Here is a 16,118-nt window from a genome sequence, read left to right as displayed (position 1 = left end):
GCCCAGCTCGACTGCCCACCTCTCCTGAAGACCCCTCAGCTTTTTGAGAGTTGGGTGGAGGACATCATCTCTGAAAGAGGGTCCCACAGATGCACCCTAGCAGTTTGAGCACCACTCTTACAAGAAGAGTCAATGCCCTAAAAGCGTGATTTCACCGGGGATTACTCCAGGGTGGTCCTTGTGTTGGGATGCATCTCTGGCTGGCTGTCGTCATCCTTTTAGGTAGATAATGAAGTGTGTGCTGTCAATAACCCCATAAAGAAGCGGAATGTTCAGATGAAATGGCTACTATGAGGTTTTCAGGAAGGGATATCTAACATCCCATGATGTATACAGCTTACCTAAATACTTAATGCAGTACATGCAGTTTAAGGGGCCTTTTCTAGATGGCTAGGACAGATAGTTGGCTAACAAATCAATGAGAAAAGCATATATGAGTGATAATGGAATGATCAAAAGAGGAGAAAATGTGGCCGGAAAGAATTAACTCTGATTTCTTGTATCAATCATTATCAGAGTTTTGGTTCATGTCTGCTTTCTTTCCACTTTCCTGCTTCTCCTCTATTGATATAACATTCAATTATTGACTGGAAATGATTAATATGTTATATTCCTAGTTGAGGGCGTGGATATGTCCATTTTGTAGGAAGGATGACATCACAGCTACAGAGTTGACCGTCTGATAGCCCAGCTCGACTGCCCACCTCTCCTGAAGACCCCTCAGCTTTTTGAGAGTTGGGTGGAGGACATCATCTCTGAAAGAGGGTCCCACAGATGCAACCTAGCAGTTTGAGCACCACTCTTACAAGAAGAGTCAATGCCCTAAAAGCGTGATTTCACCGGGGATTACTCCAGGGTGGTCCTTGTGTTGGGATGCATCTCTGGCTGGCTGTCGTCATCCTTTTAGGTAGATAATTATGTGTGTGTGTGTTGTCAACAACTCCATAAAGATGTGTGAATGTTCAGATGAAATGGCTACTATGAGGCGGCCAGGAATGGATGTCTAACATCCCATGATCTATGCAGCTTATCTGTATACTTCATGCAGTACAGGCAGTCTAAGGGGCCTTTTCTAGACAGGTAGGATAGATAGTTAGCTAATAAATCATTGAGAAATACAAATGTGTGATAATGTAATGATCAAAATGGTGAAAAACGTTAAAGAAATAAATCATTTTTGATATCCTGCCTGCCTGTAATCTAATTTCATTCATATTAATAATATATTCTGTTGTGCTTGAGAAAATTATACTTATATACACATAAAAACTTTTTTAACAAGAAGACCTCATATCTTGAGGACCCGTCGAGCCTACCATCAACACCCCCACATTCCAAGAAGACAAGGACACATATCTCTTGAATTTGACTGCTCGCATTCTAATAAATTGTTTACCATGTTCAATACTACATGCTCTTTGCATGCTGTATGTGACTATATTGTAATCTTACAATATATTGCCATATTACTTTATTGTAATCCCCTGTGGGGACCCTTAAAATGAGTGGAGAATCAATTCTACTTTAACTAGATGATCGCGTTAATTGTCTTATGAAGAATGCCTTCATTAAACTGGGCAATGTTAACCAGTTGTTGACTGCCCATTTATATACATCTGGGGGGGGGGTGTTGCATTTAACTACACAAGGACATTTCTGAGTGTCCTTGCAAAGTTAGGATACTTTCACATCTGCACTTTCACTTTCAGCTATTGAGATCCGTCATAGGATCTCAAAAGTGGGGGAAACGCTTCAGTTTTGTCCCCATTCATTGTCAATGGGGACAAAACTGAACTGAAGGGAACAGAGTGCACCAAAATGCATTCCGTTCCGTTTCATTGTGTTCCAATGACGCACACAAAAACACTGCAAGCAGAGCTTTTGAGTGCGTCCTGGGATGCAGAGCAAGACGGATCCGTCATGACTCACAATTGTGACAGATTCGTTTTCTCTGACACAAAAAAAAAGATCCGCCCCCCTTGACTTACAATGGTTTTAGAGACAGATCCGTCATGGCTATTTTAGAGATAATACAATCGGATCCGTTCGTAATGGATGCAGAAGGTTGTATTATCATAACGGAAGCGTTTTTGCTGATCCATGATGGATCCAGCAAAAATGCAGATGTGAAAGTAGCCTTAGCAGTTGCAAGGACATCATGCAGCTGCAGAAGCAGTATTCCCCCTTAGCTGGGGCTAATATGTTGGCCTCTGTTACAGGAGAAATCCGCAATTAAAAGAAATCTTAAAAAAAAAATAAAAAAAAAATGTATAAAAATTATAAAACACCACCAATGAGGGGCATTGCTGGGGTCTCAAAAGATCAAGGGCCCAAGCCCCAATGCATATGGCTCCAGTCGACACCCCACCGCTCGCACTAGCACTAAAGATTTTAGGCTACTTTCACACTTGCGATAGCAGGGTCCGGCAGGCATTATAGTGATTGGGGCCGGAGCAGACTTCTGGTGGCATGGTGGGCTAGCGTTAGCACGGATCCGGCAGGCTGTTCCCCCACTGGAATAGAATGCCGGACCCTGCTACCGCAAGTGTGAAAGTAGCCTTAATTGCTTTACTTGCTGCATAGACACTATCAAACATACAGGACTATACAGCAGCACATACTGCTCACATCCAGAGCCTCCCAGGTGACGTCTACTCTGATGTAGATGTTTTCTTTCATCTTCTCCTACACAACTTATTTCAGCCGTGCCCCATCTCTGCAGAGATTAACGCATAGACATCTTAGGTTCCTCACTTTTCTATCATTCTCCCAATCCTCAAGCCCCACAATATTTATCTTGCTGCTCTCTGTGCTCCCCAATACCCCCAAATACTATCCAGAAGAAATAATAGTGCCAAAGACATAGTTCCCCCTATAGTAATTGTGCTCCTCAAAGCCCCACCAATAATAATTCCCTTCATTAGTAATAGAGCACCCTACAGTGCCCCTGTTATAGGACATATCAATTATTAATATTTGGGATTTAATATTAATAATTAATATAAAAAAATAGGCAACTACTACTGACTCTGCCTACTTCCTATCTCTATCTCTCTGTTCCTTTACCTTTCTGAACTGTGTGTCTGTACTGAACTACAGTGGCGGCGACTGAAAACTATATACGGTATTATGATTAAATAAATTTATTAAAACTACAAAGTTTACAGCCTATTATTTTCTACTATGTATATATTTATACACATGAACTGTAAATATATATATTTATACACACACATATATATATATATATATATATATATATATATATATATATATATATAATATACACGGGGGGGGGGGGCATGGCCTGGACTGGGAGCGCAATAACTGCTTAGCTCAAGAGCTCCCTTCAGGCATCCTGCAAAAGCGACTTATAAAGCAGTGGCTCACCAAAAACTTGGCAACCATCAACCCCTTTAAGAACCCCACTCCACAAAAGATGCCCAAGCGGGGTAAGAAAGAAGCTCCTAAGCTTCTTACAGCTTTTTTTCGACGGCAAACAATGGAGCTGGCAATCCCGCCACCGCGAGACAGGCGGAAATGGAGTCCATGAAATCCAAAATGGCGGACCAAGAATACCGCAACCGGCGGAACAATGTAAAATTCCGCGGCATTCCAGAATCCGTATCACCAGCCAACTTGGTCAAATTTCTCCAGAAACTGATCATCACTACACTCCATGCTACAGATACGGATGTAATTATTGAAAGGGCCCACAGGCTACCAAAGCCTAAATCTCTCCCTGACTCAGTACCAAGGGATACAATTGCACGTATCCACTTTTATCACATAAAGGAGCAGCTCATGCAGGCGGTGAGAAAGAAAGGCAAGCTACCTGACCCCTTCCAAGAGGTAACACTCTTTGAAGACCTCTCGCAGCCGTAGTGGGGCTTCCCAAAGAAGTTTATCATGACCAAAAATGGAGATCAGCACCTCATCACCTCCCTAGAAAAAGGACTGCATTTACTGCAAAGTTGGGGGCTACACCATCCAGATGCCGTCTCGCCTAAATTCCCCATACAGCCGTCTAGGATACCTATAGAGTGGCTATCCACATCACGGGACACGTGAGGCCTTCATACTGTATTCCAAAATGCAGGACACTATTTTATGATTCATTAAACTATCCCCATGTGTAACTCCCCAGACTTGTGTTACGAAACTCTTTTACCCCGCTACAATCTGCTAAGAGAATTAACTTTGTCATCTGATGTAATTTTACATAATAACCTCACAACTGTGCATTATAAGCCTTGTTAAATGTATATTGTTGTAATTCTTCATGTTTACCAGCAGGTGGCAGCAATGTTCTGGCAAGGAGCTAGGTTCAGTTTAGTATTTCTGAGCTGGAATAGTTCATTCCAGCTTGGCTCCCCCCTCTGTAAGCAGAGTGGACTGTGTCCATATCCTTACAACAACAACCATAAGAGTATATATAATTCATAATTCCATCAATATAAAATATATATTTATTGATAATTTTTAAAAGAGTGTACAAAACACTGTCATAAACAACATAAAGTACGAGTTTCCAAACTTGTGGCTTTATTGCACAAGTAATTTGACGCTATAGATGTGGTACTACAACTTTGGAAACTCGTACTTTATGTTGTTTATGACAGTGTTTTGTACACTCTTAAAAATTATCAATACAAGACAGATTCATTCATTGATATTAGAGTTTGATAATAAATTGCTATTAGGTGGGGCAGCAAATATTTATTACCTTTTTAACCCCTTCAGCCACTGTGACATACTGTACATCACAGTGGCTGAGGGCTTGTATGGTGCGGGCTGCTGCAGTGCCCCCTCTCTATACGCAGCGGGTGGCGGCTATTATACAGCAGGCACTGGCCACAAGGAACAGCGATCAGATGCTGCAATCAAAAGCGAGCATGGCATTTGTGAGATAAGGCAGAGGGATGCGGCTCCCTCTGTCTTCCAATCAGGACCCCTGCAGTGAAATTGTGGGGCTCCAATCGGTTACCATGGGGGGTAGGGTGGGGGGGAGATGTTAAACGTTATTGCTGAAATAGTTACAAAGAAATTAATTTAAAAAAGTAAATAAGTTTAAACCACCCCCTTTTCAAAATAAAAATATATATACACAATAAAAAATACACTTTGGTATCGCCACGTCCAAAAAAGTCTCAACTATTAAAATATAAAAATATTCTTCCTGCGCAGTGTACAATGTAATGAAAAAAATAAAAATAAATAACGTGATGCGCCATTTTTTGGTCATCTTGTCCCCCCCCCAAAAAAAATTTGAACAGTGGTCAAATAGTTGTATGCCCTCCAAAGTGGTACCAGCTACAGTTCGTCCTGCAAAAAACAAATGGCAATGCAAAGAAAATTTAGATTTGTTTCAAAAGGTTTAATTTTTTAAAAGTAAAAAAAATTAAAAAATACAAGTTTGTAATGCTGTATTCGTTTTGAGCCGCAGAACAACAATGTCATATAATTTTTAGTGCACAGTGAACGCCACGAAAATATGAAAACCCCAAAAACCTTGATGGAATTGTGGGTTTTTTCAATTTAACTCCGCAAATAATTTTTCCCCCCGTTGGTGCCATTAAATTGGCAATTTATCCCGTAAAAAATAAGCCATCATATAGCTATGTGAAGGGAAAATTATAGCTATTGGAAAGTGGGGAGGAAAAAACAAAAATGGGCCCGGTACTTAAGATTCTCCAGGCAAAAGTGATTAAGTAGAGAACCACCTAACCCCATTAACAAAAGTAGCACAGTCATTCTGACATCAACAATGGAAAACTGAGATGCACCTAGGGTACAGCCACATGGTCATGCAGCGGCTGAGAAGTGCGGCCCTATTCAAGTAAGGCTAGTTTCACACTAGCGGCAGGGGACTCCGGCAGGCTGTTCCAGCGGGTGAACAGCCTGTCGGATCCGTCCTGCCGCTAGTTCACGTGTGCCCCCGGACTGCCGCTCTGTCCCCATTGACTATAATGGGGGCGGAGTTCCGGCGGCAGCACGGCAGAGCAGCGGCCGGACTAAAAGTACTGCATGCATCCGGAGCCAATCCGTCACACTTGTGTTAAAGAGGCCTTACTGTGTAGGCTGAGTAGGCTTGTGTGAACGCTCGCCTTATCAACCGCCTCACCTACCATTTTTTTTTTTTAACAACTCTATCAAAATAGTGAAAAAACAGTAAAAGGTAGCAGTGGTTTATTCAGTATATAGCATCTACTTGGCACAGCACAAGTTACTATGCAATTAGCGAGCCTACGATGTACCACCTAATGGAATAGATTTGGCATAAGTTGTACTACCTACCTAACTGGTGCACTCAAGTAATTAGTGCACCTAAGTTATACTAATCTATTAGTGGGTTTAGTTTTATAATCTGATTGGTATGGCAGACGTTGTACTACCTAATTAGTGCAGCACAAGTTAGGGTGCTGGCACACAGTGCAGTTCTTACATGTATTCAGGATGCAGTTTTTTTTATTATAGTTAGCTGAAATAAACTAAAATTCCCACTATGCAGAAGACCAGAGAGTTTAACGAGGATGCTAAACTGGCTACATTGAAAACTGCATCCTAAATGCATGACAGAAGTGCACTGTGTGCCAGAACCCTCACACTATGTAGTTCGTGCTCCCAACTAGGGATTGACCGATTATCAGAGTTACCGATATTATCAGCCGATATTCATGATTTTCAAAGCCATCGGTATCGGCATCTAAGCTTGGCGATAATGCGTCCAGTGCGCCATCACAGAACATGAGCGCGCTTCTGTCAGCGCGCTCATGTTCCCTCAGCAGCACAGGGGAGAAAGAGTCACTCTCTCCCCCCCTGTGCCGCCGCTGCCAATAAGGGGAGGCGGGAGGGGCAGGCGCACTGCGCCACCAATGATAATTAACGTCTAATACAAATACAGGAGGCGGTACTAAGCCTATATGAAAGGAAGCTGCGATTGGCGGCAGTTAACCCCTCAGGTGCCATACCTGAGGGGTTAAAGGGGTTGGCCAACATACGAAAAAAAAAAAAAAAATAATGGCCCCAGATAATAACTAAAGCCAAGAGGTATTAGTATAATGAGAGATATACTGTGTATGTATAATTTTTCTAATGTGTTCAGCATAGTATGCTCCCATAGATGACAGTCTGTGTGGGTGGAGCAGCAGCAAAGTGAAAGTAAAAATCCCAGCATGCGTCACAGCAAGCATCTTCAGAGGAGTGGTCACATGACATCCCTGGCCAACTGTGATACCATAGTAACAGCAGCACCTCAGGTGTCATTTCATCACAGACAAGTCAGCATAATGATGAGAATCATACAAATTTTCTAGATGAATACCACATTAGCAGTTCCATATTACTAAATTCTCTCCTATGTAGGGTCAACTGTGAGTGACAGGCTGAGCTAAATACAAACAGAAGCGCTCTTCCTTCCTCTCCAGTAGCGCTGAATCCTGTCAAAGAAGGAAATATATACTAAATATATATACAAAAAGTTAGGCTACTTTCACACTAGCGTTATTCTTTTCCGGCATTGAGTTCGGTCGGCGGGGCTCTATGCTGGAAAAAAAATAGATCAGTCATATCCCCATGCATTCTGAATGGAGAGAAATCCGTTCAGTATGCATCAAGATGTCTTCAGTTCAGTCTTTTTGACTGATCAGGATGGAGAGAATACCGCAGCATGCTGCGGTATTATCTCAGTCCTAAATTCTGTCAGACATGCAGGAATGCCGCATTAAAAATACCGCAACGTCGGATCCGGCATTTCGGTCTGCGCATGCTCTGACCGCAAAAAACGCTGGATCCTTTTTTTCCGGATGACACCTGAGTAACGGATCAGGCATTTCAATGCATTTGTCATACGGATTAGGATCCAGATCCGTCTGACAAATGCCAACAGTCTGCATGCGTTTTGACAGATCCGGCAGGCAGTTCCGGCTTCCGGACGTCACTAAGTTAGAGCGCTGTAATCTCGCAGCTAGCGCATACGCAGTTCATTCCCTGAGGCTGATGCCAGCACAGGGAAGGAACAATAAGCCGGCACTGACATGCGGCGTACTCGCGCATGCGCAAGATTACGGCGCTCTAACTTGGTGACCTCCGGGAGCAAGGAGGAGATTCGGAGGATGCAGGCGGTGCTGGGCTCACAGTGGGTGTGGATCTGCGCCCATGATGCGTACGGTCGGGGGTTCCAAACAGATGCGTCTTGTAGATGTGTCCGTACTTTCAGCGCTTCTGTTGCAGTAGTGGTGGTACAGCACAAGTCCCAGCAAGCCACAGCAGCACAGAACCTCTGCATGCAGTCATCAGCTAGAATGGCTGCTTGCAGGGAAGTTCAGCCTCTTCCTGTGCAGCTATAGCGCTGCCATTGGCTGGAGCAATGTTCCAGCCAATCGCAGCGCTGGCAGGGGACCCAAAACACTGGTGTCCCCTGCCTCACCTCGGAAGTGACCTGTGCTGACCAGTTCAGCACCAGCCACCGTCCCCTGACCTCCTCCCGACCCTCCCCACAGCTGCTGACAGCTTCCTGGGCTGCGATGAGACCAACACATTGATCAGCCAATTGCAGCGCTTGGAGCTGCAAGGGGGTGGATCGGCACCATGCTGCTCTTTCCTGGCATGGCCTGGCCTGCTAGTAAGAGCAGCCATGGTGCAGCGATTCCACCCCGATCTTCCCCCAGAGACCCACAGACCTCATGAAGTACATGTACGTCATGGGTCCTTAAGGGGTTAAAACAGCACACAGCAACTATGGTGCTTGCGAGCAGCCGCCATATTTAAATACCCACCCACCGAGGTATATTTACGTTGGGTGGTCAGGAAGGGGTTAAAACATTGTACAGGAAGTCCCCTTGTAGCAGTAAACACTCCTCCTCACTGATCCGCAGGGCGGTGTAATGTGCGTTTATGTTAGACCATTGTTGGTGTCGAAGGCAGTGAGCTTTGGAGGCTTCATCCGAAGTCGCTTCGTTCAAAACTTCGGAGTAATACTGTACAGTGATTCGTCTCCGTACTGTATTAGAATGTATGGGCTCCAAGGAGCCGAAGTAAGTTATTCACGAAGTTGCGCGAGACTTCATTGAATAACTCAGGTAGTTGATTTTTAAAGTGGAAAAACACTTTAAAACTTGAAACTGAACTCGGCTTCGGTTCAGAGATACTAGACGGGACAGAAACAGAGTTCTGTTTCAAGTTTTGAAGTGTTTTTACAGTTTAAAAATCTACTACCTGAGTTATTCAATGAAGTCTCTCGCAACTTCGTGAATAACTTACTTCGGCTCCTCACGGCCCATACATTCTAATACTGTATGGAGACAAATCACTGTACAGTATTACTCCGACGTTCTGAACGAAGAAACTTTGGATGAAGCATCTGAAGCTCGCTTAGCTTAACACTGACCATTACAGACGCCTGCGTCCGTCTCTATGCACAGCTACAAGCGCCTAGAATACAGAAGAACTGCAATAAAATAAAAATAGAAAAAATAAAGAAATTTAAAATATATAGATTTTTTTTGTTTCAACAATATGTTTTTATTAAAAACTGTCAAACCCGCAGCTTTCACTTTGACTTGTACAGTAGAAAATATATAAGAATAAATATCGGGTGCGGAGAACATACAAAAAATTTGTTCTATTCAGTAAAACATGTCACATACAACGTGGCCTCCCCAGATAGCAGCCCGAGAATAAAATCCCCCGCATACAATATTACTCGGCCCCCCTGCACACAATATTACACAGTGCCCCCCCATACAATATTACTCGGCCCCCCTGCACACAATATTACACATTCCCCTGCACACAATATTACACATTCCCCTGCACACAATATTACACATTCCCCTGCACACAATATTACACATTCCCCCCCCCCCCCCATACAATATTACTCGGCCCCCCTGCACACAATATTACACATCCCCCCCCCATACATTACTAATCCCGCTGCACACAATATTACACAACACCGCCCCCCCCCCATACAATATTACAATGCCAGGGTAAGGGAATCTGAGGTTTTCTGACAGAACACCCCCACCTCAGCATACAGTTCTCCACCCCCCCCTCCCCCTCAGCACGTCCACAGCACACACATGTACCTCCTGCACTGACAGACACTCTCTCCCTCCTCTATTAGCAACGAGCAGCCATCCGTGACCTGCTCTGCAAATAGCCCGAGCTCTCCAGCTTCCGACCCTTCATTTTGCGCTGCTGATTCAGAGTCACGTGAGTGACTCAGTGACGTCTGAAGGTCAGTTTCTTGTCTGGAGTTTAGCCCCTTAGTCCGTTTCGTGTCTGGAGTTTAGCTAAGTAAATAAAATAAGGGGCCACATTGAGGGCTGCAGGGGGGAGGATCGTGGAATCGTGCGGCCAATTTTCCCGTCCGCTAAGTCAAGAAAATAATAAGGCACATTGAGGGCTGCAGGGGGGGGAGAATCGAGGAATCGCACGCCCGATCTTCTCCTCCGCTAAATAAAGAAAATAAGAAGGCACATTGAGGGCTGCAAGGGGAGGGAGGATCGGGGAACAGCACGCCCGATCTTGTCCTTCGCTAAATAAAGAAAATAATAATAAGGCACATTGAGGGCTGCAGGGGGGGGAGGATCGGGGAATCGCACGCCCGTCTTCCTGCCCGCTAAGTAAAGAATATAAGGGGGCACATTGAGGGCTGCGGGGGGGGGGGGGGGGGCATTATATCTAAATTTTAGACGGTTCTGATCTCCACAGTCACGAACTGTGGAGATCAGAACCTTTCCTCCGTGCACTTTGTGACAAGCTGGGTGGCTGCTGTAGGTAGGATGGTACTGGCACAGTTTACCTCACAGGGGATCCGCTCCTACCAGGCTCCCACTCAGAAGTCTGACACATACAAGCAGAGTAGGAGCAGGGAGCGCGCCTGAGGTAGGGGCTGACTGGGCATGCACATTTACACAGTAGGCATGGATGGAGCTTCTCCATGTCTCGTGCAGCCATGGACGGACTGGCTACACATCAGAGCGGAGCTCAGGGGGTGTGGCTTCAGATTGTTCAAAAAATAGGCATATCTCTTAAAGACCTATATTAGGAAATGTCCTTTTTCCCTGCCTCCCACACAGTTGCTGAAAATACATGGAGAGTGGCCAACCCCTTTGATCGCAGCTCCATTGATTCTGCGCCGACACACGCGCCTCCTGTATTAAACGTTAATTATCATTGGTGGCGCAGTGTGCCCTTCACCCCACCCCCGAGTATTAAAATCATTGATGGTCACCTCCCCTCCTCCTCATTGGTGGTGCAGTGGCAGCTTATGATCGGAGCCCCAGCAGTGTAATCCTGGGGCTCCGAACAGTTACCATGGCAGCCACAACGCTACTGAAGCACTGGCCGCCACTGGCCGCCATGGTGTGCACAAAGCAGCAGGGAGTGTAAGATCATATTCACCCTAATAGAGCTTTATTAGGACAAGAAATGAAAATATCCCAGGTTCTAGCCCCTAAGGGGGGAAATGGTTAATAAATAAACAGTAAAAAAAAAAAAAAAAAAAAAAAAGAACACCAAAATATTAAGTATAAATCACCCCCTTTCCCAACTTTACATATAAAATATATAAACAATAAATAAACATATCACATATTGCCACGTCCGAACTATTAAAATACACATATATAAAATCTCCTATGTGGGTGACCAGTTACAGAAATTATTATTTTTTTTTTTCAAAAATGAAAATGCACAGAATGTCAGGATAAATTATCGGCTAATGGCCTGAAAGTTCACAGGTTATCGGTATCTGCTCTAAAAAAAAAATCTATATCGTTCGATCCCTACTCCCAACTACCTAATTGGTTAAGTACAAATTGTACTACGTAATTTATGTGTCCAAGTTATACTACCTTATTAGTGCAGCACAAGCTGTACTATGTAACTAATGTCCAAGTTGGGAAGAAGCAAACTTTAATTTTTTGATAAACTCCAAAAAAAAAAAAATAGTTGTCATGTAAGGTTGGCATTGATTAAAAAAAAAAAAAAGTGCAGGAGACACCTTCATAAAAAAACTAAAATTATATTTGCATACCTGACTTATTCCCGCGGAGGAAACCTTATATGATTGCAATTTCTGCTTCAGCAACTCAGGGTCACTGTGTCTGAAAGGACAACCTAAAAGAACAAATAAAATAGAAGATTATTTACCCAAGATATGAACTATACAACACTGCTAATGCTTCCTATACTAAGTTACTACTAATTACCTAAAAACCCCATAGTGATAAAACGGGAGTTCATTCTTCAAGCTTGTAACTGCTGCATTGTTTTTCTTCTGACAATACGTATTATGTGTTTATTAGAGCATCACAGATTTAAGATTTCTAGGGAACACTATAAAAGTAGTAGAAAACAACATTCACTTCCTACAAACTATACTCATTAGTTCAGTGCATGTTAACCATGGTGTAAGAAGATTCTCATTGTAAATGACAACTAATACCAATTGTTCCTTCCAAGGCTTCACATTAGTTACAGACTGTAATCCCAGTTCAATTTCTGGGATAAAATTAGCAGTGGTGTAGCCCAAGGCTCAATGCTGTATTTTTATTTAATTTTTTTGCACACTTACCATGATAGTCGCCTTGACTTGGTGGGTTTGACAGAATTATTTTCATGCAACTGTATGGTGTATAATCAGTTCTCTTTCCCTCCTTTCCATAGTTATGGCGAATGGAATAAGAATACGTTTTGTCAAACTGAAAATAAAATAGAAAACGAGATATTACCAAGAGGTAAAAAAAGACCTTAAAAAACATACTTCAGGATAACAATGTTACAGAATATATGAGAAATACTAATAAAACCACATACCACATGCTTAGTATAACTAGTTCAGGAGGTTAAAACTTAGCATACACTTGGGGTATGTTCCCCAGCGGCAGTTATGCTGCAGAAATTATGTGACTGTCCCATTCATCTCAATATGGTTTGCAAGAACCCATGCCCATGTTCCATACACCACCCCATTCACATGTATGGAACAGATTTTCAACTCTGCCACATGTGAACATACTCTTATATAGTAGGTTCACCTACTGGTTAAAGGGGTTGTCAGTTTCTTTTTTATGTTGATGACCTATCCTCAGGATAGATCATCAATACGAGAGCGGTGGGGGTCTGACTCCTGCCCCCCTCCCACCGCCAGCAGTTTGAGTCAGCACTTGTATGAACGCTGCCTTCTCTTCTCTGTTTTCCTGCAGTGGTGAGAAGATGTAATTACACCTCCATCGTCCCTATTCACTTGCATGGGATTGATCTGTCCTATTCAATTGAATAGGAAAGAGCCGTCCTATAGAAGCGAATGGGTGAGCAGGTGTAATTATAACTACGCCGTCCGATTCACTTCTATGAGATGGCTTCTTCCTATTATAGGACAGAGCTATCCCAATGAAGGCACTTCCATTCCGTGGCCCCGCAAAAAAATAGAACATGTCCTATTCTTGTCCGCAGACACGGACAAGAAAAAGGCTTTCTATTATAGTGCCGGCCATGTGCGGTCCGCAAAACAGTTGCAGACGTGTGAATGGACCCTTAACGAGCAAAAAAAAAACATTTAAGTAGAAAAAAGCATAAATCGTAATACCTTTAGAAAAGCAAATATATGGCATGCATTATCATATCTAACACTATCCATTCAGAAAATAATTGCCAAAACGTGTGTCTAATGATTTTATGTAAATGATGATGGGGAAGGCTGCTGTGAGCGAGGACACCCCTTGTCAACATATTGCTTCCCCTACTAATACTAGTCAGAGGACTGGAGGACCGGGGTACACTTCAGAAAATGTGGAGTCATACTTCATACATGCTCATTTTCCATAGATCTTCTGGAACAGTCAGGATAGCCTGTCCCCGAATCGCAGTCTATGAATATAAAGTCCCTGCTTATTTAGCCTCCACCACGTACGTTCTAATACCGTTGCAAAATACTAAAAGGTTCATAAAAACAAACTTATTTATTTTTTACACTTAAAGGGGCTACTCCATAATTAATGCAAAAAATGAACTTCACATGGATCCAGAGATCTCTCCATTCATTCATTGTTCTGCTAGATTTATATCAGGCTGGCAGCTCAGAGGATGTGTCCATTTTTTCCACCACAGATTTCCAATCCGCTTGAGAAGTGGCATGTTACTTCTTTAAAGTGGATTTTAGTTGCATTCCCCATTGTGTTAAAGGGGTATTCCAGTAGTTAAAAGTTATCCCTTAGGCTACATGCACACGACCGTGGATACGCAAAACACAGATAGCGTCCGTGCACGTTCCGCAATTTGGGGAACGGCACGGACAGCCTTTAATATAACTGCCTATTCTTGTCCGCAAAGCGCGGACAAGAATAGGACATGTTATATTTTTTTTGTGGGGCCATGGAACGGAGCAACAGATGCGGACGGCACACGGAGTGCTGTCCGCATCTTTTGCAGACCCATTGAAGTGAATGGGTCCACATCAGAGCCGCCAAAACTGCGTCTCGGATGCAGACCAAAACAACGGCCATGTGCATGAGGCCTTATCCACAGGAAAGGGGATAACTGAGATCCGTGGCGATCCTACCCCTGGTACTCTCATCGATTAAGAGAACGGGGGCCCTGCAATAACTGGAGAGGCCGGTTGCACATGCACGTGGCCAGTCCATTCATTTCTAAGGGCGTTCCGGACAGTTCCAAGGATGCCCAGGAGGCCAATGCATGCCGTTTTCTTTTTTTAAACAGGGAAATCACTAGCAGTCCAATACACCCTATCAGTTACACACTGTTAATTGTATTTTAAGTGAACCCATAACTTTGACCTCCACAGCGCCCTGCCCCGTCAACAGTTATCTCCACAACGCCAGCCTCTTCAACAGTGACCCCCAACAGTGAAGAAAGAATGGCTGAGTTGCTATGGAAACTTGGTGTAAAACTGTGTATGTCAAATGAGGCGAAGACTGAAGGACCTGTGAGCTTCTATTGGTCATGTGACTGTGCCATATTTGCATTTTTAGGAATATCCTAATGGTACGTCCTAGAGAGCCGAGACCTTTATGAAAACCTTCCCACACACGATGTACCCATGTGCCAAATTTGGTGTCCAACGGTTCAGGCGTTTGTTCTCAATAGGCACCCAGTCACAGATTTTTATAGTATAGATATGATACACCGAAGTGTATTCTCTCAGGCGCGGCCTAATAAACATATACAATTACTTGCCATGGCCCTTTTTAGGCCCCTAGGTGCCTTGGCAACCCATCACCAAAAGTGATGAATGAAGTTAGAAATGAATTGCTAGCAGTCTGCAGTAAGGGTACAGAGGTGTGGTAATAAGTTGGAGCGGTGTCCCTGCACAGTCTCACTCTATCCAGTCAGTGCTGCTATTGTCAGACTGTGCAGGTACACACCCCCAACTGGTTAACATCCTTCTGTACACCTTTGGAGGCAATTTTGTTCACGATTGCATTTCACTCATTTTTGGCTAAAAATCATATTTTCAATTGGCCTTTAAAAAAAATATTGAGTCATTCTGTCACAAAGGGTTAAATGTTTTTCTAGCTGTGTGACTGGTTCTTTCACATTGTGCGCTCATCTAATAAATCTCATCTCTAAACTACTGAGAGATCATAAACACTTATTTAAGCCATCATAGAACTGAGCTATAATGAGTGTTTATTATGTCAGAGAGCCGAGATAAGGAGTTCATCTGCTCAGACGGAAAATACAAAAAACCCACAGGTTGCTACTACAGCATTTCAGCTAGGTACATAAAAAAAGGATTCCATATTTTTAATAAAGATTACTTTTAGCTCAAAATAAGTAGAATGCAATAATAAATAAAAAATTATCCCCAAAAAAGTAAATAGCCTTTAAGCATGTATTAGACAGGCAGATCAGCAAGCGCTTCCCTCACGATGTTCTGTCAGAAAACCTTAAATCGTCAGATTCCCTTACCCCACGTGACTTCCGGGGGTGTGCGCCTCCACGCAAGCGTAGTATCAGGGCATGGGCAAGTTAAAATTAGAATGAGCGTTGACTCATGCACGCGCGTGCGCTCTTTTGTCTTGTTAAATCTCCTTACCCTCACACTGCGCACACGCGGATTGAAGCCAGTCAGCAATGAATCTGAA

The 16,118-nt window shown here is 43.3% G+C and overlaps 1 protein-coding gene across 3 annotated transcripts in view; it reads right to left on the bottom strand.

Annotated features, from left to right (window-relative positions):
- PRIM2 (DNA primase subunit 2) overlaps nucleotides 1-16,118 on the bottom strand; it is a 208,905-nt gene that overhangs the window by 22,007 nt on the left and 170,780 nt on the right. For all 3 annotated transcript variants that reach the window (XM_040428611.1, XM_040428612.1, XM_040428613.1), the window contains 2 exons: nucleotides 12,587-12,713; nucleotides 12,047-12,129 (listed from right to left, as the gene is read on the bottom strand). In XM_040428611.1, coding sequence (XP_040284545.1) covers nucleotides 12,047-12,129; nucleotides 12,587-12,713 — 210 coding nt within the window. The remainder of the gene's footprint in view (nucleotides 1-12,046; nucleotides 12,130-12,586; nucleotides 12,714-16,118) is intronic.

This window comes from Bufo bufo, chromosome 4 (assembly GCF_905171765.1).
Source record: "Bufo bufo chromosome 4, aBufBuf1.1, whole genome shotgun sequence".
NCBI lineage: Eukaryota > Metazoa > Chordata > Amphibia > Anura > Bufonidae > Bufo > Bufo bufo.
The sequence above is the reverse complement of the archived record's forward strand: the minus strand, read 5'-3'. Positions and strand labels throughout refer to the sequence as shown.